Source organism: Lampris incognitus, chromosome 3, assembly GCF_029633865.1.
Source record: "Lampris incognitus isolate fLamInc1 chromosome 3, fLamInc1.hap2, whole genome shotgun sequence".
In the NCBI taxonomy this organism is placed as follows: Eukaryota; Metazoa; Chordata; class Actinopteri; order Lampriformes; family Lampridae; genus Lampris; species Lampris incognitus.
Window position 1 is genome coordinate 114,973,428 of NC_079213.1, and position 22,206 is coordinate 114,995,633.

Here is a 22,206-nt window from a genome sequence, read left to right on the forward strand (position 1 = left end):
AACATTTTAATAAATACACACCTTCTAACAGACACCATGACAAACTACTGGTTTAGACACAGAAAAAGTGTGGCGACTTCTTAGACACACACAACATGTGACATGACATCTTCTTGCCAGTCATGACCTCCGACCTCAGAACAACACAAGTCATAAAGCCTCAGGTGAAAGGCTGACAGCTATACTGGCCACGATCATCACTCTTCAACCTCACAGTATTATTTCTTCTCTAACGAACAAATATTACAAACTCAGCATCTCCATCTTAACCCCATCCGTCTCCATGACAACCACCCGTGAGCTGTGATACAAGGGAAGACATGAGAATCTGTCCTATTTGCTTGTTTTTTATCCAAACCCTGAGTTATCTCGCTTCACGCGTGAGATGAAGCCGTGAGCTACAGAGAAGACCGGCGCTTCACCCTGACAACTTCTACCACCACACCCGCACTTCATCCCCGACACAGAACAACACAACAGGAGGCTGCTGGGTGCAGCTGAAGTGCTCCCCCTCGCTGGGAGGAGGACTAGCTGAGAACCTTGTGGTGGGGGTGGAGGGGGAGGGAGGAGGTGAAGGAGCGGATGTCAGTTATGAGGACGACATCCTGCAGCAAGGAGGATGCTGGGAGGAAGGTGAGCTGTGACACCTCTCCATACACTGAGGGTGAGTCTCCCAGCCTGTCAGGGTCCTGGTCCAGCAGGTCCTTCTCCGCCTCCCCGAAACCCACAACCTGACACAGGACACAGAGACTCTGGTTCACTGGCTAAAAAAAAACACACACGCACACACACACACACACACACACACACACGGGGTGTTCTTACATGCACGCTGAGTTTCCTGCTGGCCTCTCTGTGCTCCATAAACCAGGAGACCAGCTCCACCTTGGTGATCTGCTGCAGAGCCTCAACCTGGAGACAGAACCACAAACTAGAACCAGAACCACAGAGACACAGACCAGAATCATAGAACTGCGCGTTTAGCAGAGCTAAAACAAAAAGTTCCCTTTCCCGAAAAAGTTCTTTCATCTCTGTTCTACACATTCACATTCAGGCAGTACTATATACAATTATCATATAGAATAAAATACTCAAAGTGTTATAGAAGAACAGTATTATATACAATTATCATATATAATAAAATACTCAAAGTGTTATAGAAGAACAGTATTATATACAATCATCCTATATAGTAAAATACTCAAAGTATTATAGAAGAACAGTATTATATACAATTATCATATAGAATAAAATACTCAAAGTGTTATCGAAGAACAGTATTATATACAATTATCACATATAATAAAATACTCAAAGTGATATAGACGAACAGTATTATATACAATCATCCTATATAGTAAAATACTCAAAGTATTATAGAAGAACAGTATTATATACAATCATCATATAGAATAAAATACTCAGTGTTATAGAAGAACAGTATTATATACAATTATCACATATAATAAAATACTCAAAGTGTTATAGAAGAACAGTATTATATACAATTATCATATATAATAAAATACTCAAAGTGATATAGACGAACAGTATTATATACAATCATCCTATATAGTAAAATACTCAAAGTATTATAGAAGAACAGTATTATATACAATCATCCTATATAATAAAATACTCAAAGTATTATAGAACAGTATTATATACAATTATCATATATAATAAAATACTCAAAGTATTATAGAACTATTATAAACAATTATCACATATAATAAAATACTCAAAATATTATAGAAGAACAGTATTATATACAATTATCATATATAATAAAATACTCGAAGTATTACAGAAGAACAGTATTATATACAATCATCACATATAATAAAATACTCAAAGTATAGAAGAACAGTATTATATACAATTATCATATATAATAAAATACTCAAAGTGTTATAGAAGAACAGTATTATATACAATTATTATATAAAATAAAATGCCCAAAGCATTATAGAGATTATTTTGTATACTCTTAATTACCACCTAGTGCTAATTAAGAATAGCTGTACTACAGAGGAAGTGAGCTAGCAATAAATATTCAGAATAACCGGAAGTAGTGTTCAGGAAATTCCTTTCCCCCCACGGGCTCAAAGAGTGAGTGTTACAGTGTAACAATCCTCTGAACACTTCGCCTGAAAGGCCACAAATACGACTTCATCCGTAAATCATGTACTATTTACAGTTATATTAAAATGTTTATGATACTATTTACAGTTATATTAAAATGTTTATGGTACTATTTACAGTTACATTAAAATGTTTATGATACTATTTACAGTTATATTAAAATGTTTATGATACTATTTACAGTTATATTATAATGTTTATGGTACTATTTAGAGTTACATTAAAATGTTTATGTACTATTTACAGTTACATTAAGATGTTTATGATACTATTTACAGTTATATTATAATGTTATGATACTATTTACAGTTACATTAAAATGTTTATACTATTTACAGTTACATGAAGATGTTTATGATACTATTTACAGTTACATTAAAATGTTTATACTATTTACAGTTACATTAAGATGTTTATGATACTATTTACAGTTACATTAAGATGTTTTATGATACTATTTACAGTTATATTAAAATGTTTATGGTATTACTTACAGTTATATTAAGATGTTTATGATACTACTTACAGTTACATTAAAATGTTTATGGTACTATTTAGTTACATTAAGATGTTTATGGTACTATTTAAAGTTATATTATAATGTTATGATACCATTTACAGTCACATTAAAATGTTTATGATACTATTTACAGTTACATTAAAATGTTTATGGTACTATTTACAGTTATATTCAAATGTTTATGGTACTATTTACAGTTATATTCAAATGTTTATGATACTATTTACAGTTACATTAAGGTGTTTTTGGTACTATTTACAGTTACATTAAGATGTTTATGGTACTATTTACAGTTACATTAAGATGTTTATGGTAATACTTACAGTTAAATTAAGATGTTTATTTTACTATTTACAGTTACATTAAGATGTTTATGGTACTATTTACAGTTATATTCAAATGTTTATGGTACTATTTACAGTTACATTAAAATGTTAATGGTACTATTTAGTTACATTAAGATGTTTATGGTACTATTTAAAGTTATATTATAATGTTATGATACCATTTACAGTTACATTAAAATGTTTATGATACTATTTACAGTTACATTAAAATTTTTATGGTACTATTTACAGTTATATTCAAATGTTTATGGTACTATTTACAGTTATATTCAAATGTTTATGATACTATTTACAGTTACATTAAGGTGTTTTTGGTACTATTTACAGTTACATTAAGATGTTTATGGTACTATTTACAGTTACATTAAGATGTTTATGGTAATACTTACAGTTAAATTAAGATGTTTATTTTACTATTTACAGTTACATTAAGATGTGTATGGTACTATTTACAGTTATATTCAAATGTTTATGGTACTATTTACAGTTACATTCAGATGTTTATGGTACTATTTACAGTTACATTAAGATGTTTACGGTACTATTTACAGTTATATTCAAATGTTTATGATACTATTTACAGTTACATTAAGATGTTTATGGTACTATTTACAGTTATATTCAAATGTTTATGGTACTATCTACAGTTATATTAAAATGTTTATGATACTATTTACAGTTACATTAAGATGTTTATGATACTATTTACAGTTACATTAAGATGTTTATGGTACTATTTACAGTTATATTAAAATGTTTATGATACTATTTACAGTTAGACTAAGATGTTTATGGTACTATTTACAGTTACATTAAGATGTTTATGATACTATTTACAGTTATATTAAAATGTTTATGATACTATTTACAGTTACACTAAGATGTTTATGGTACTATTTACAGTTAAATTAAGATGTTTATGATACTATTTACAGTTATATTACAATGTTTATGATACTATTTATAGTTATATTAAAATGCTTATGGTACTATTTATAGTTACATTAAAATGTTTATGGTACTATTTACAGTTATATCAAAATGTTTATGGTGTGGCGGACACAATGGTACTATTTATAGTTACATTAAAATGTGTATGGTAATATTTACAGTTATATTAAAATGTTTATGATACTATTTACAGTTATATTAAAATGTTTATGACACCTTTGTTTGGGTCTGAGTACATGATTTCTACTGGTGGGTAGTTTAATGTCATCTGCATATATACAGATGTATTAGTGCCTGGTGGTTAAAGCATTCGTGCGTGTGTAAATGATATTTACTGTCGTATTTCCACCCCTCAGCAGCCGAGGTGGGTGACACAGACAAAGACCATAAGTATGTAGTATAAGTATGGCCATGTAGGTCAGGTGACTCGGCTGTACTTAATTGTTCCTAGGTGTGAATGTGTGGGCCCTGTGATGGTCTGGTGGTCTGTGTGGGGTGTCTCCCCGCCTGCAATCCAATGACTGCTGGGATAGAATCCAGCATCCCCACCACCCTGAGAGCAGGATAAGTGGCTTGGATAATGGATGGATGGATGGATGGATATTCATCTTTTATTACTTACATTGACATACCTACTACCTTGAAGCACCCGTTCACATTGTTTTTTGTCAGTAATCTTTTCTCTACTGATGTACTAGAGATATTATCTAGTACTTATAAAGGTACTTGCCTAGTTTTTTGTAATTTTTCTGAGACAGTCAGACAGACAGATAGATGTTTCTCTCTGCTATTCTAAATCATTCTGATAAACCTCTTCTGGTTCTTTCTCCCCCCCCCTTTTTCTCCCCAGTTGCACCTGGCCAATTACCCCACTCTTCCGAGCCACCCCGGTCACTGCTCCACCACCCCAGTTCTGGTTGTCTTAAGTGTGAACTGCGGAATAATACCGGCTGGTTCAGTCTGAGCAGTCAGTTCATTATGAAATGGATGCTGGTGTTTCGTCTTGCCGACAGACGTGTGTCTGTATATTTTCATTCTTGGTCAAATGGCATTAGGTAAACGAAAATGGCTTACATAAGATCTGCTTCTTCTTCCGGCTTGTTCCCTGCTTCTCAGGGGTCGCCACAGTGGATCGTACAGTTTCCATCAGTACCCTGTGAGGGCGTAGCACCAATGCGGTTGTTGTTAACCCGGGCCTCGACCGATCCGGTACGGTCTTGTCAAGCCGAATACTGAGTCGGCAATATTTTACATCGGATGCCCTTCCTGACACCACCACTAACCCTGTGGACGGGGCACAGGTAAAGCGCCGGATGCTGTCCCCGTATTCATGGACCTGTGCCCATGCCTGTTGGTCCATTAAGCCAACATAAGGTCTAACTAACGAAAACAGAACAGGTATGTGTTGTCTGTGGATAAGACGGTTCAGCAAATAGTTTCACACATCTACCACTTTTCACCAGTTGTGTGTCTTTACTCTGTGTCTGTGTTCAATGGCAGGACTCTGTGTCTGTGTTCAATGGCAGGACTCTGTGTCTGTGTTCAATGGCAGGACTCTGTGTCTGTGTTCAATGGCAGGACTCTGTGTCTGTGTTCAATGGCAGGACTCAGTGTCTGTGTTCAATGGCAGGACTCTGTGTCTGTGTTCAATGGCAGGACTCTGTGTCTGTGTTCAATGGCAGGACTCTGTGTCTGTGTTCGATCTCTGTGTCTGTGTTTGATGACAGGACTCTGTGTCTATGTTCAATGGCAGGACTCTGTGTCTGTGTTCAATGACAGGACTCTGTGTCTGTGTTCAATGGCAGGACTCTGTGTCTGTGTTCAATGGCAGGACTCAGTGTCTGTGTTCAATGGCAGGACTCAGTGTCTGTGTTCAATGGCAGGACTCTGTGTCTGTGTTCGATCTCTGTGTCTGTGTTTGATGACAGGACTCTGTGTCTATGTTCAATGACAGGACAGAGTCGAGTCGTACAGTTGAGGAACAGCCGACAAGTTAATCAGCTTCACCTCCATGTTGTAGGGAAAAGACAAACTAATGTGAGGATTTTCACATCGGACATTTCTATGGCATCTGATTGGTTGTGGCGATGCGCATTTCCCACATGGCGGGATCTAAGTTTTAACTTGTATTCTAACTTGAACTTGTTGTCCCATCTCGCCTCGCGCCAAAAGTCATTCGAGCAGTAAGTGAGCTCATGGAAAGTGAATGGAGGCGGCGATGTTCCAGTGGGACTCCAGCCACACCAGGGATTAGCATCACTGTAAAAGTTCAGAATCCATTGACATCCATCCATCCACTATCTAGACTGCCTATCCTGCTCTCAGGGTCACGGGGATGCTGGAGCCTATCCCAGCAGTCATTGGGCGGCAGGCGCAGAAACACCCTGGACGGGCCAGAGAGCAGCCCACTAAAACCACAGTCATGCGTGTGTGTGTGTGTGTGTACCTCCTTGCTCAGCCTGTTGAAGAAATACTGCTGGGTCACGAGTTCAAACCAGTTTCTGTCCACTTCCTCTCCCAGGTGGCTGTCCTCACACTCTTTCAATTTGATGAGCGCCGTCACCTGACTCTTAAAGCCTTCCTCACTCAGGTTCCTCAGCCTCTCCCCAAAATTCACCAAGAACTCCTCGATCTTCCCATCCACAAAGTCAGTACTGAGAGGAGTCACACAGGAGTCGGGTCAGAGGAGGAAACGGAGGGGAACACCAACATGTCGTTTACTTCACAGTTGACTGGCCCTTTGATTATTGACCCGTTCTTATGATTTACTGGTTCTCCTTTCATCATATGCTGTTTTTTAAACTTTGGACTGTAACTAGTCCTGCATATTTAAACATGTTTAAACTTTGGGGCATCCGGGTAGCGTGGCAGTCTATTCCATTGCCTACCAACACAGGGATCGCCGGTTCGAATCCCCGTGTTACCTCCGGCTTGGTTAGGCATCCCTACAGACACAATTGACCGTGTCTGCGGTTGGGAGGCCAGATGTGGTTATGTGTCCTGGTTGCTGCACTAGCGCCTCCTCTGGTCAGTCGGTGCGCCTGTTTGGGGGGGGGGAACTGGGGGGAATAGTGTGATCGTCCAACGTGCTATGTCCCCTGGTGAAACGTCTCACTGTCAGGTGAAAAGAAGCGGCTGGTGACTCCACATGTATGGGAGGAGGCATGTGGTAGTCTGCAGCCCTCCCCGGATCAGCAGAGGGGGTTGAGCAGAGGCTGGGACGGCTTGGAAGAGTGGGGTAATTGGCCGGGTACAGTTGAGGAGAAAAATCATCAAAAAAACAAAACAAAAGAAAAAAAAACATGTTTAAACTTCAAAATGCTCAGCTGCCTCAGGAGATGAGTGGATGCATTCAGCTTTCTGGTATTTTCTTCATCTTTTGAAATACTGAACTTTGGTGTTTTTGCCACAGAAATGGATGGTGGAAGGTTAATTCTCTACACAGAAATGGATGGTGGAAGGTTAATTCTCTACACAGAAATGGATGGTGGAAGGTTAATTCTCTACACAGAAATGGATGGCGGAAGGTTAATTCTCTATACAGAAATGGATGGTGGAAGGTTAATTCTCTACATAGAAATGGATGGTGGAAGGTTAATTCTCTACACAGAAATGGATGGTGGAAGGTTAATTCTCTACACAGAAATGGATAGTGGAAGGTTCATTCTCTATACAGAAATGGATTTTGGAAGGTTAATTCCCTACACAGAAATGGATGGTGGAACATTAATTCTCTACACAGAAATGGATGGTGGAAGAGTAATTCTCTACACAGAAATGGATGGTGGAAGGTTAATTCTCTATACAGAAATGGATGGTGGAAGAGTAATTCTCTATACAGAAATGGATGGTGGAAGGTTAATTCCCTACACAGAAATGGATGGTGGAACATTAATTCTCTACATAGAAATGGATGGTGGAAGAGTAATTCTCTACACAGAAATGGATGGCGGAAGGTTAATTCTCTATACAGAAATGGATGGTGGAAGGTTAATTCTCTATACAGAAATGGATGGTGGAAGGTTAATTCTCTACATAGAAATGGATGGTGGAAGGTTAATTCTCTATACAGAAATGGATGGTGGAAGGTTAATTCTCTACATAGAAATGGATGGTGGAAGGTTAATTCTCTATACAGAAATGGATGGTGGAAGGTTAATTCCCTACACAGAAATGGATGGCGGAAGGTTAATTCTCTATACAGAAATGGATGGCGGAAGAGTAATTCTCTACACAGAAATGGATGGTGGAAGGTTAATTCTCTATACAGAAATGGATGGTGGAAGAGTAATTCTCTACACAGAAATGGATGGTGGAAGGTTAATTCTCTATACAGAAATGGATGGTGGAAGAGTAATTCTCTACATAGAAATGGATGGTGGAAGGTTAATCCCCTACACAGAAATGGATGGTGGAACGTTAATTCTCTACATAGAAATGGATGGTGGAACGCTAATTCTCTACATAGACAGAAATGGATGGTGGAAGGTTAATTCTCTACCTAGAAATGGATGGTGGAACGTTAATTCTCTACACAGAAATGGATGGTGGAACGTTAATTCTCTACATAGACTGAAACATCATGACCTGCTATTGACTGAATGTTGACAGGATTCACTGTGAGTTAGTCCATTGTAATCCAACTGTAATGTCTTTGTTTATCTCTTTTAACACGGGAGGTAACAATTCACCTGAACTTGGAGGCCTGTGTTTCCACGGTGATAGAGAAGCCCAGGACCCCTGAGGTGTTCCTACAGGAAGGATACACCTGGTACCTGACAGACAAGAGGCCAGAGGTCAAATAGCTATTTCTAGCTTCAATAGCACTGTATAGCTTAAAGGCAGTTCTTCTTTCAGAAAAGTAAATTTGATTTGAGGGCTTTTCAGATGGCAAGCAACAACTGCTCAGGCGCCATTCATTGTGTATGTGGAGCGAGTCGGCAAGCAAGGAAGGGCGGTTGAAAGGCAGGCCGGCCAGCCAGTCAAGTCAAATTTATTTGACCAAAGTGCTGTACAGACCAGCGCAGGTAGCTAAAACACAAATACAAGAAACACCGACATAGACAACAAGGCACATAGCTCTTAGGCATGAATAAACAACACATGGATATGGGCATAAGCCGGAAATCAGTCACATCAGGAGGATTCAGACGCTAGACAATAAAAACAAGTTTTGAGCCAGGACTTAAAAGAGTCGATGGAGGGGGCAGATCTTATAGGGAGGGGAATGTTGTTCCACAGTCTAGGGGCCACAACCACAAAGGCGAGGTCACCCCTGAGCTTAACTTTAGATCGTCAGAAAGCCAGGAGCCCCAAGTCAGCTGACCTCAGGGACCTGGAGGTGGAATAGAGGGTTAAAAGGTCTGCGAAATAGGGAGGGGCCAGCCCATTTAGGGCTTTATAAACAAACAGCAGACTCTTAAAATCAATTCTGAACCACACAGGCTGCCAGGAGACTGGCTGTGGCATTCTGGACCAGTTGTAGGCAGCACAGGGACAACTGACTAATCCCAATATACATGGAGTTGCAGTAGTCCAAATGGGAGGTTATCAAAGTGTGGATGACTTTCTCGAGATCTTTAAAAGAGAGAAACGGCTGGATTTTGGGAATAATACGAAGCTGGGAAAAAAAATTGGCATTCACCACTGCATTAACTTGCTTTTCAAACTCGAAGGCGGAATCAAATATCACACCAAGGTTGTTTGACAAGGGTGGACAGGTTGCCAAGACTGTTAGTAAACACTTTAACGGCGTCAGGGGGGCAAATAGAACTTCAGATTAGCCTTCATTCAGCTTTAGCAAGTTTTGTGCCATCCGGCACTTTAGTCCTCAAGGCAGTTCAAGAGGCTGACTAGATTTGACTGATCATTTGGTTTAAGGGGGAGATAAAGCGGAGTGTCACCAGCATAACAGTGGAAGGAAATGTTGCATTTTTGAATGACTTGACCGAGGGTAAGCATGTATATAGAGAAAAGAATGGGACCTACAACAGACCCCTGTGGGACCCCTCAGGAGAGACTAGCTGGGGGAGATGAAAAATTGGCTATGATAATGGAGAAGCTTCTATTTTTGAGATGGGATGCGAACCATTTCAAGGCAGAGCCATCAACACCAATCCCGTACTGGAGACAGTCTATTAAAATGTCATGATCCACAGGATTGAATGTCATGCTGAGGTCAAGAAGAATTAAGAATGGCACAGTCACTGGAGTCGGTATGGAGGAGCAGGTCATTGTACACTTTCAGCAAGACAGACTTTGTGTTGTGATAAGCCTTAAATCCTGACTGATATCTTTCCAAGTTGTTGTTTTGGTGTAGGTAGGGCAACAATTGACTGAGAATAACCTTTTCGAGAACCTTTGACAGGAATGGAAGCTTAGAAATAAGTCTGTAGTTAGTAGGTAAGGTAGGGTCTAAGTTGGGGTTTTTTCAGGAGGGGGCTGGATCACTGCGTGCTTGAAACAGGTTGGAATGGTAACGGTGGGCAGGGGACTGTGATAATGGAGAGGATGCTGGGCCCAGCTATGTCAAAGACATCCTTCAGGAGGGCAGTAGGGACAATATCATGAGGGCAGGTTGTCAGTTTCATGATGGGAACAATCTTTGTAAGGATGGTTAGTGTGATAGTGTGGGCAGCACAGTGGCCCAGTGGTTAGCGCTGTCGCCTCACAGCAAGAAGGTCCTGGGTTTGAACCCCAGTTTTGTCCAACCTTGGGGGTCAGCCCAGGTCATCCTCTGTGTGGAATTTGCATGTTCTCCCCATGTCTGCGGTGTGTTTTCTCCAGGTGCTCCGGTTTCCCCCACCATCAAAAAGACATGCATGTTAGGGTTAATACTCCTGTCTGTGCCCCTGACCGAGGCATGGCAAGATGAACTGGAGTTGTTCCCCAGGTGCTGCACGGCAGCTGTCCCCTGCTGCTAGCTGCACAGCTAGGATGGGTTAAATGCAGAGCATAATTTCCCCAGGGGATTAGTACAGTACATCAAAATAAAAAAATAAAAAAGTTGGGAGCAGTTCAATTTAGGCTTTTTAGGATTAGGCTTTTTCAATTTAAGGGGAGCAGCCATATTCAGAATTGAAAAGCAGGTGGTATTAAACAAGGAAGTGAGTTCCCCAGTACTGAGATGGGGGAGAAGCCTAAATAGCACAGGTATTGGATCAGCTATGAGAGCCTCAGAGAACTTACTGGCAGTCAAAGAGTTAATATAGTGACAGCAACGTACAGGGAGATAAGGTTTAGTAGAAGAGAAAGGCAGAGATACATTAAATATGACAGCACTATGATCCGACAGAGAAGCATCAGTTATATCCACATTGTAGATCGCAAAACCAAACAATAAGTGTGTGGCATAGCTTGTGAGTGGGACCAGTGGTAAGCAGAGCAAGATTAAAACACTCCGTCAGATGTATAAAATCAGTTGCGAGAGGCTTAGTGGGACAGCATATATGAATATTAAAATCTCCAAGAATCAGAGCTCGATCAAAGTTGGGCATAGTGTTTGAAAGGAAGTGGGTTGAAGGCAAGTGGGTGATGACCGATTGATAAACTCATGTGCGTTGCATTACTCAAGTTCAACCTCAGTGTCCTCTTCCTGTTGTGGGCGTGACAAGGGACGGTGAGGAAAGGTGCCGCACACACAGACCGTGTGCCAAGTTCAATGTAATTGCCGCACAAATAGCCTATAATGTTACGTGTTTATTATTCAGGGTTTTAATTTATTTATTTATTCATTGCCAAATAATATCGTTCCCTCGTGGCCCGGTTGCAAATGCTTTGTGGCTTGGTACTGGTCCGTGGCTCTGTAGTTGGGGACCGCTGACATAGGTGACCTATTTTGAATTCAAAACAGCAAATTCTGCTGAAAGGTAAACAGTTTGCATGCCTGTACCACGCAAGAGAAGCAGGCGGGCAGGGAGAAATCTGCTCCTTGATATGGAACATGGAGCGAGCCAGGCCGGCAGGTGTCACTTTCTATCTGAAAAGCCCCTTAATCTTCATTTTAACTCAGTTCCAACTCAAGTAGAAAAAGATAGATAGCTTTATAGATAGACAGAAAGATATTTGAGAGACAGAGATGTAGCACAGACCCCAGGGTCTCCTTTGTTCTGAGAAAGTCAAAGCAGGGCTCCTCCATGTGCATCTGGAGAGAGACAGAGAAAGTAGTCTTATCGGGTCTCTGTTCTTTCTGATGGTTCCAGAACAGCATAATGGCTTAGCTCAGTAAATATCTGGTGTGTGTGGGAGTTGTGTGTGTTCAGAACCAGTAACTCACCACTAACAGCTCCATCATGGCGTGTTCCCTCAGGTTTTTCAGACCTGACTGGAACACAAACACAGTGGATCAGAACACGCCCCTTAAAACAACACCACCTCTGACAGCTGGCCTTGTTACTTTCTTGTACTGGGCAGCTCCCAGTAACCAGCAGTACAAGAGTGGTTGTACTGGGCAGCTCCCAAGTGAGACTGTGAAGCAGGATGATGACAACAGATCCATTTCATTGATAAAGAATTGTAGTCATAGACACACTTATGTGTTGATATTCATTCTCTAACCTAAACAGTTTAAAAATCTGACAGTTCAGATATAAAACCTGTCACGTGTCTCCCAGTTCAATCCAGTCAGTCATTTTACTATGTCTGCTACTTCAGTCCAGTCAGTCATTTTACTGTCTGCTAGTTCAATCCAGTCAGTCATTTTACTATGTCTGCTAGTTCAGTTCAGTCAGTTATTTTACTATGTCTGCTACTTCAGTCCAGTCAGTCATTTTACTATGTCTGTTAGTTCAGTTCAGTCAGTCATTTTACTATGTCTGCTAGTTCAGTCCAGTCAGTCATTTTACTATGTCTGCTACTTCAGTCCAGTCAGTCATTTTACTATGTCTGCTAGTTCAGTCCAGTCAGTCATTTTACCATGTCTGCTACTTCAGTCCAGTCAGTCATTTTACCATGTCTGCTACTTCAGTCCAGTCAGTCATTTTACTATGTCTGCTAGTTCAATCCAGTCAGTCATTTTACTATGTCTGCTAGTTCAATCCAGTCAGTCATTTTACTATGTCTGCTAGTTCAGTTCAGTCAGTCATTTTACTATGTCTGTTAGTTCAGTTCAGTCAGTCATTTTACTATGTCTGTTACTTCAGTTCAGTCAGTCATTTTACTATGTCTGTTAGTTCAGTTCAGTCAGTCATTTAACTATGTCTGTTAGTTCAGTTCAGTCAGTCATTTTACTATGTCTGCTAGTTCAGTCCAGTCAGTCATTTTACTATGTCTGCTACTTCAGTCCAGTCAGTCATTTTACTATGTCTGCTACTTCAGTTCAGTCAGTCATTTTACTATGTCTGCTACTTCAGTCCAGTCAGTTATTTTACTATGTCTGCTAGTTCAGTCCAGTCAGTCATTTTACTATGTCTGCCAGTTCAGTCCAGTCAGTTATTTTACTATGTCTGTTAGTTCAGTTCAGTCAGTCATTTTACTATGTCTGTTACTTCAGTTCAGTCAGTCATTTTACTATGTCTGCTAGTTTAGTCCAGTCAGTCATTTTACTATGTCTGCTACTTCAGTTCAGTCAGTCATTTTACTATGTCTGCTACTTCAGTCCAGTCAGTTATTTTACTATGTCTGCTACTTCAGTCCAGTCAGTTATTTTACTATGTCTGCTAGTTCAGTCCAGTCAGTCATTTTACTATGTCTGCCAGTTCAGTCCAGTCAGTTATTTTACTATGTCTGTTAGTTCAGTTCAGTCAGTCATTTTACTATGTCTGTTAGTTCAGTTCAGTCAGTCATTTTACTATGTCTGCTAGTTCAGTCCAGTCAGTCATTTTACTATGTCTGCTAGTTCAGTCCAGTCAGTCATTTTACTATGTCTGCTACTTCAGTCCAGTCAGTCATTTTACTATGTCTGCTACTTCAGTCCAGTCAGTCATTTTACTATGTCTGCTACTTCAGTTCAGTCAGTCATTTTACTATGTCTGCTACTTCAGTCCAGTCAGTCATTTTACTATGTCTGCTAGTTCAGTCCAGTCAGTCATTTTACTATGTCTGCCAGTTCAGTCCAGTCAGTTATTTTACTATGTCTGTTAGTTCAGTTCAGTCAGTCATTTTACTATGTCTGTTAGTTCAGTTCAGTCAGTCATTTTACTATGTCTGCTAGTTCAGTCCAGTCAGTCATTTTACTATGTCTGCTACTTCAGTCCAGTCAGTCATTTTACTATGTCTGCTACTTCAGTCCAGTCAGTCATTTTACTATGTCTGCTAGTTCAGTCCAGTCAGTCATTTTACTATGTCTGCTACTTCAGTTCAGTCAGTCATTTTACTATGTCTGCTACTTCAGTCCAGTCAGTTATTTTACTATGTCTGCTAGTTCAGTCCAGTCAGTCATTTTACTATGTCTGCCAGTTCAGTCCAGTCAGTTATTTTACTATGTCTGTTAGTTCAGTTCAGTCAGTCATTTTACTATGTCTGTTAGTTCAGTTCAGTCAGTCATTTTACTATGTCTGCTAGTTCAGTCCAGTCAGTCATTTTACTATGTCTGCTACTTCAGTCCAGTCAGTCATTTTACTATGTCTGCTACTTCAGTCCAGTCAGTCATTTTACTATGTCTGCTAGTTCAGTCCAGTCAGTCATTTTACTATGTCTGCTAGTTCAGTCCAGTCAGTCATTTTACTATGTCTGCTAGTTCAGTTCAGTCAGTCATTTTACTATGTCTGCTACTTCAGTCCAGTCAGTTATTTTACTATGTCTGCTAGTTCAGTCCAGTCAGTCATTTTACTATGTCTGCTAGTTTAGTTAAGTCAGTTATTTTACCATGTCTGCTAGTTTAGTTCAGTCAGTTGTTTTACTATGTCTGCTAGTTCAGTCCAGTCAGTCATTTTACTATGTCTGCGAGTGTAGTTCAGTCAGTTATTTTCGGCAGTCATCGTCTCCCACAGTTGCAGTCTGTCAGCCCATTTCTTTTATCATTGTCTGTTGTCCTTCCTGTTTTATTTTGAAGTTCTGTTGTAACTACTGCCTGGATCTATTTTGTCTTCTTGTTATTGACCAAAGCCTAGACATGTGTGGAGGAGAGATGCTGGGTATATTGGGAGAAGGATGCCGAATATGGAGCTGCCAGGGAAGAGGAGAAGAGGAAGGCCAAAGAGGAGGTTTATGGATGTGGTGAGGGAGGACATGCAGGTGGCTGGTTTTTCCTTGGCCCTGCCTGTACCTTTGCTCTATGTTTTCCTTTTTGTATTGTTCAGCTGGACTCCATTTTGCACTTTGTTTTGCTGCCTACATTTAGTGACATATAATTTGCAGTGACTTCCAATTTCATTAAACATCCACGAAGTCACCCCTTTTGTCTACCGAGTCTGCTTTTGGGTCTTCAGCTCCTACTAGGCCCTACCTGCCCTAACAAAAACAAGGAGTCCAGTCAACACAAACACATACTCCAAGTTTTAATCTTTTTAATGCTAGATGGCTACACAGAAATTATTTAGTACAGTTACTAATAACTAACTGTCCAAGTGTATACTGGTTAGACGTATACTGATCTGAGTGTGCAATGTTGAGACTGGTAGTGACAGGAAACTGTACTGGTTAGACTGGTACTGATCTTTGTACCTGGTAGTAGACGGTGACCTCCGAGTTGGCGTCTCCCTTGTTGAGAGACTTGACTTTACACAGGTGGTGTCTTCGAGGGAGTTCCACCACCCGAAACAACAAAGGGACCTGTACTGACAGAGGCTGGAACTGCAGCTTACTGCCACAGAGCAGAAGGAGAGAAAGAGTTGAGACAATTTTGTTTAATGGAAAATAAGTTGCGAATAAACAGCTCATTCCAGAAAAGTAAGAGCTTTAGTCCCTTAATTAATCCAGTGAATAAATCCTTCTTTTCTGTTAGGAGATCATTTTATATGATCATCAGAAGGTCACAGAGTAGGAAAACAGTGTTGACACAGATGGGGCCTCATACCTTACTGACGTGCTTATGTATAGAGTTGGGTACTACAAGAAAGTATTCTGAATCTGATTGACTAGTGCTGTGGATTTAAGAATGAGCTTGTCCAGTCAGTAAAAAGTCTTTGCATTTTGTTTATCAAAGACTATGTGGGTGGCCGGCTGGCTATCTTTTAAAGTAAATATGATCAGATTTAATGTTGCATGGACAGTCATACTGCAAGTCAGAAGATCTGGCAATTAAGCACAACTTGAAGAATTTCAAACACTGAAAATTTTTCTGTTTACTTACTCTATGAAATACTGCAGAAAATCCATAGACTCCTAATGGAGGGAGAGATGAAGACGGCAACTAATTACACAACACACATAAGTAGATACAACACAGCTTTTCAAACCTTTAAGCTGACACACTGTGTGTGTGTGTGTGTGTGTGTGTGTGTGTGTGTGTGTGTGTGTGTGTGTGTGTTTGTGTGTGTGTGAGACTGCTCTTGTTAAGGTCTTTAATGACATCCGATTAAACACAGACAGTGGCAGAATCTCAGTCCTGGTATTATTGGATCTCAGTGCTGGATTTGACACAGTTGACTACAACATATTACTGGACTGATTGGAAAACTGGGTGGGGCTTTCTGATACAGCACGAAACTGGTTTAAATCCTACTTATAGGACGGGAACTACTTTGTGTCTATGGGTAATTACAAATCTGAGCCTACAAAAATGACCTGTGGAGTTCCCCAAGGCTCCATTCTGTGGCCCCCTCTGTTTAACATCTATATGCTCCCACTAGTCCAGGTTATGGAAAACAACAAAATATGTCACCGTAATTATGCAGACGACACACAAATTTACATAACCATATCACAGTGGACTATAATCCCATACAAACACTGAGTAAGTGCACTGAACAAATCAATGATTGGATGTCCCAGAATTTTTTTCAATTAAACAAAGATAAAACTTAAGTAAATGTCTTTGGACCCAAGGAAGAACGACTTAATGTCAGCACTCATCTACAATCGGTAATGTTAAAAACCACAAACCAAGCCAGAAATCTTGGTATAGTCATGGACTCAGATCTGAATTTAGATAGCCACATTAAGACAATTACAAAGTCTGCCTACTATCACCTGAAGAATAGATCAAGAATTAAAGGATTTATGTCTCAGCAGGATTTGAAAAAAACTTGTCCATGCATTTATCTTCAGTCGACTCGACTACTGTAAGTGTCTCTGCAGGTCTTTCTAAAAATAAAAAATAAAAAAAATCGATCAAACAGCTGCAGCTGATTCAGAACACTGCTGCTCAAGTCCTTACTAAGACCAAAAGAGTGGATCACATTTCTCCAGTCCTGAGGTCACTACATTGCCTCCCTGTGTGTGTGTGTGTGTGTGTGTGTGTGTGTGTGTCTCACCGCACTGGTGAAGTTACCCTGCACCAGACCCTCAGTGAACAGCTCTGCCTTCAGCCCCCTGACAAAGGTCATGAGGTCATCCATAGTCAGACCTCTCATGACTGCCTGATACTTCTGCATCACAGACCATCGGCAGTGTTCTAAAATCAACAGACGAACATCCCTGAGAGAGAGAAACACACACACACAGGCAGAGAGAGAGAGAGAGAGAGAGAGAGAGAGAGAGAGAGAGAGAGAGAGAGAGAGAGAGAGAGAGAGAGAGAGAGAGAGAGAGAGAGAGAGAGAGTGGCTCAGGATAAGTTGCTTATGAGTATTTCAATGTTTAAATCAACCTCACACACTCCCTCAACCACTGCCACAGGGCACAGAAGCAAGGCACATGAGATGTAAAAGCTCCAGTGTAGCATAGTGGACGCACATATGCGTTGTGTATATGATTTAGTGTTCACCTCCTGAAGAAAAAGAAGATACTTTAGTTTCACTGTACATACACACATGCTCCTGAGTGTGATTCACCATCAGTTTGTCAGTAAAAAGTCTGCTGTGAAAAAATAGAACCACCCTGACTCCCGTAGAGCACAGCAAGATGTGGTGAAATCTGATGCATAAAACTGATTCATTCAGTAGAAACACCAGTAAAAGAGTCTTACTGATTTCCAACCATTTGTGAACAGATTAAACTCACTGAAATGAGAAGAGAGGAAGCAAGGGAACAGGACCTACTTGCCCAGTTGCTCTGGTTTGATGAGAAAATTGAAGTAAGTCTTCTTCAGCTGCTCTGAAAACATTCTGAAGACGCCCGGCTCAGCTCTGAAATCCGCCAGGTGGTCCACTATCAGGTTCAGTAGCAGCTAGACCAGAACACAGAACAGTTGGCACTAAGCAACACACACACGCGTGCGTGTGTGTGTGTGTGTGTGTGTGTGTGTGTGTGTGTGTGTGTGTGTGTGTGTGTGTGTGTGTGTGTGTGTGTGTGTGTGAGCCAGAAAATCATAGACCTTGAAAAAAATCCCTATACTCTACCAAATACAAGAGGATGAAAGCCTTTATGCATGCTCAATAATCCAGCTAAGAAAATCAAAGGCTGAATCAGTTCATCTGGACACGTTTACTGAGAGAAATCTTTCATCATCATCATCTAAGTGACCTCTTCAGTCTCACCTGACTGCAGATGTCCCCACCCTTATAAACAATACAGTGGCATAATGACCCAAACCAACCACCAGTTTCATATGCAAATATGGGTGTGGCCATTAACTAGAGTTACAGTGGTCATGACTACTGTTCACAGAGGATTTGGGAATGGTTGCAATCACAGCATTGTAAGATGGTGACAGATGAACATGTGGACTTCAGTCCACGTGTTCACATACAGGAGGCAGTACTATAGGCAGAGGCATGGGTTCCCCAGTCTCACCTGTAGTGGCCAACTTGTATATGGAGGAAGTGGAAAAAAGGCTCTGATGTCTTGTCCAGGGACACCGCCTAGCCACTGGTTCAGATATGTGGACGACACCTGGGTTAAAATGAAATCTCAGGACGTAGCACAATCCACCGACCACATGAACTCTGTGGACACCACATCAGGTTCACCAGGGAGGATGTGGAACATGACAGGGTAGCCTTCTTACTCTGTGACATTGCAACTGGTGATGGGGACATTTGATTGTTGATGTTTACCGTAAACCAACACATACTGATCAGTACTTAAGGTTTGACTCTTATCATCCACTGGAGCACAAACTAGGAGTCATCAGGACGCTGGACCACCGAGCTGACAACGTCCCCACCGACACAGCAGCCGGGGAAGAGGAGAAATCCCACATTAAACAGACCCTGGTTAAGTGTGGTTATCCTAACTGGGTGTGGGTCAAAGCCAGGAAGACCCCAAACAGTGCACCAGCTGATGGAAGAGAGGAGAAGGACAACAGCTGTCTAAGCTTAAACAGTGGTGATTCTGTATGGGGTGGGAGTGTCGGAACAGTTGAGACGTGTATTTTCCAAACACCGTGTCTCAGATGCTTTCAAACCCCAAAACACGCTGCACCAGAAGTTGGTCCACCCCAAGGATCAGGTCCCCCGGCACAAACAGAGCAATATAGTGTAGCTGTTAAGTACCAGGAGGGTTGTCGTGACTTGTACATTGGAGAAACTAAACAGACGCTGGCCAAGAGGATGGCACAACACGGGAGAGATAACACATCAGACCAGGACTCCACAGTCTACACCATCTACAGACCAGGACTCCACAGTCTACACCATCTACAGCCCAGGACTCCACAGTCTACACCATCTACAGGCCAGGACTCCACAGTCTACACCATCTACAGACCAGGACTCCACAGTCTACACCATCTACAGACCAGGACTCCACAGTCTACACCATCTACAGGCCAGGACTCCACAGTCTACACCATCTACAGACCAGGACTCCACAGTCTACACCATCTACAGCCCAGGACTCCACAGTCTACACCATCTACAGGCCAGGACTCCTCTACACCATCTACAGACCAGGACTCCACAGTCTACACCATCTACATGCCAGGACTCCACAGTCTACACCATCTACAGGCCAGGACTCCACAGTCTACACCATCTACAGACCAGGACTCCACAGTCTACACCATCTACAGACCAGGACTCCACAGTCTACACCATCTACACGCCAGTGGCCACTCTTTCAAGGATGAGGATGTGACCATCCTTGATGGGGAGGAACGCTGGTTTGAACAGGGAGTCAAAGAGACCATCTATGTGAAGAGGGAACAACCATCCCTGAACCGGGGGATTGGGGGGAGTCCATCTGTCACCATCTTACAATGCTGTGATTGCAACTATTCCCCAATCCTCTGTTAATGGTACACATGACCACTGTAACTCTAGTTAATGGTCACGCCCATATTTGCATATGAAACTGGTGGTTGGTTTTGGTTGTTAGGCACTGTATTGTTTATAAGGGTGGGGACACCTGCAGTCAGGTGAGACACTATATTGTTTATAAGGGTGGGGACACCTGCAGTCAGGTGGGACACTGTATTGTTTATAAGGGTGGGGGTACCTGCAGTCAGGTGAGACACTGTATTGTTTATAAGGGTGGGGGTACCTGCAGTCAGATGAGACACTATTGTTTATAAGGGTGGGGACACCTGCAGTCAGGTGAGACACTATTGTTTATAAGGGTGGGGACACCTGCAGTCAGGTGGGACACTGTATTGTTTATAAGGGTGGGGACACCTGCAGTCAGGTGAGACACTGTATTGTTTATAAGGGTGGGGACACCTGCAGTCAGGTGGGACACTGTATTGTTTATAAGGGTGGGGACACCTGCAGTCAGATGAGACACTATTGTTTATAAGGGTGGGGACACCTGCAGTCAGGTGAGACACTATTGTTTATAAGGGTGGGGACACCTGCAGTCAGGTGGGACACTGTATTGTTTATAAGGGTGGGGACACCTGCAGTCAGGTGAGACACTGTATTGTTTATAAGGGTGGGGACACCTGCAGTCAGATGAGACACTATTGTTTATAAGGGTGGGGACACCTGCAGTCAGGTGAGACACTGTATTGTTTATAAGGGTGGGGACACCTGCAGTCAGGTGGGACACTGTATTGTTTATAAGGGTGGGGACACCTGCAGTCAGGTGGGACACTGTATTGTTTATAAGGGTGTGGACACCTGCAGTCAGTTTAGACTGAAGATGTCACTTAGTTGAGTGATGAAACGTATCTGTCAATAAACGTGTCCAGATGAAGTGATTCAACCTTCTTTGACAAGAGGAGGAAAAACTTAGTGATATTCTGTTTGCTGCTTCCCCAGCTGATGTCCCGGAACCGGCTGACGATCAGAACCAGGGACATGAAACACGCTGCAATGCGGCTTTCGGATATAATGAGCTTCACGCCGATTACTATGCAGACACTATTTCCTGGTCAGGCCCGAACCCGCTTCAGACTGACACCATATCAGATCTAGATATATGCTACTGGCTAAACCAGGGAGCAAGACCAAAGACCTGTCCTACCCCCGCAGTGTCAAACCTTGAGCTCTGGACAGACGTTGCCCGGGGTAAAAGAAGAGTCAGACAACAAGCACAGCTCCGCTAATGTCTCACCAGAGGTTCAGCTGGAGAACAGGTTTATTATTCTGGATGAGCTGCTTGTCAGTGAGCACAACGCTAATACCACAGCTAGCATTAGCACCACTAGCTCAGACGCTAACGCTGAGACCCGTGCGGCCACAGGCCGTAATACAGCTACTAAGCCCTTGAGGAGCGTCTCTCAGAGGCAGCCAGAGGTAAACAACAGATCTGTAGCTTCTAAAGCTAGCGTCACAGCATCCAAAAAGACAGCAGAACATGCACCAGACATTAGAAAAAGAAGTTAACCAAGCCAGACAAGACACCAAACCAAAGACAGCTCTGCTGGTAGGTGACCATATAATAAGAGATGTCAAAGCAGAGTTTTGAAAACTGTTTGTCTACCCTACGCTTCAGTTAGTGACATGGTCCAAACACTGCCACAAGTGTTGTTCGATCATCAGGGTACAGACACACTTATTATACATGTTGGAACAAATGACACCTGTCCTGGAATGACACATGACTCAGAGCAGTTAAAGAGACTTTACGCACCTAATGGACATTTTACAAGTCCCAGCTCAGATATTTGTGTCAGATCCAATCCCGACTATAGGGAAAAAAACTGAACGTTTCAGCCACTTGCTGGCATTAAATACCTGGCTCTCCTCCATAAGTCCACAAGCACTGTGCAGGAGAGCCAGGTCCTGTCAAGCCATCCTGTCAGACCGCCTTCGGTGTTTCCCCCTCAGGCGCAGCTCCAAGCAGGGCCGTGGTCCCTGGGCCCACTGGACGCAGCAGATGAGGCTC

General features: G+C 41.7%; 1 protein-coding gene across 2 annotated transcripts in view; it reads right to left on the reverse strand.

Annotated features, from left to right (window-relative positions):
• Positions 1–22,206, reverse strand: part of nrd1b (nardilysin b (N-arginine dibasic convertase)) — a 56,314-nt gene continuing 34,108 nt past the window's right edge. For both annotated transcript variants that reach the window (XM_056275917.1, XM_056275916.1), the window contains exons 22-31: positions 18,039–18,166; positions 17,316–17,478; positions 16,193–16,224; positions 15,565–15,703; positions 12,239–12,286; positions 12,054–12,106; positions 8,655–8,738; positions 6,410–6,617; positions 826–912; positions 1–731 (exon numbers count right to left, since the gene is read on the reverse strand). In XM_056275917.1, coding sequence (XP_056131892.1) covers positions 528–731; positions 826–912; positions 6,410–6,617; positions 8,655–8,738; positions 12,054–12,106; positions 12,239–12,286; positions 15,565–15,703; positions 16,193–16,224; positions 17,316–17,478; positions 18,039–18,166 — 1,146 coding nt within the window. In that variant the 3' untranslated portion in view covers positions 1–527. The remainder of the gene's footprint in view (positions 732–825; positions 913–6,409; positions 6,618–8,654; positions 8,739–12,053; positions 12,107–12,238; positions 12,287–15,564; positions 15,704–16,192; positions 16,225–17,315; positions 17,479–18,038; positions 18,167–22,206) is intronic.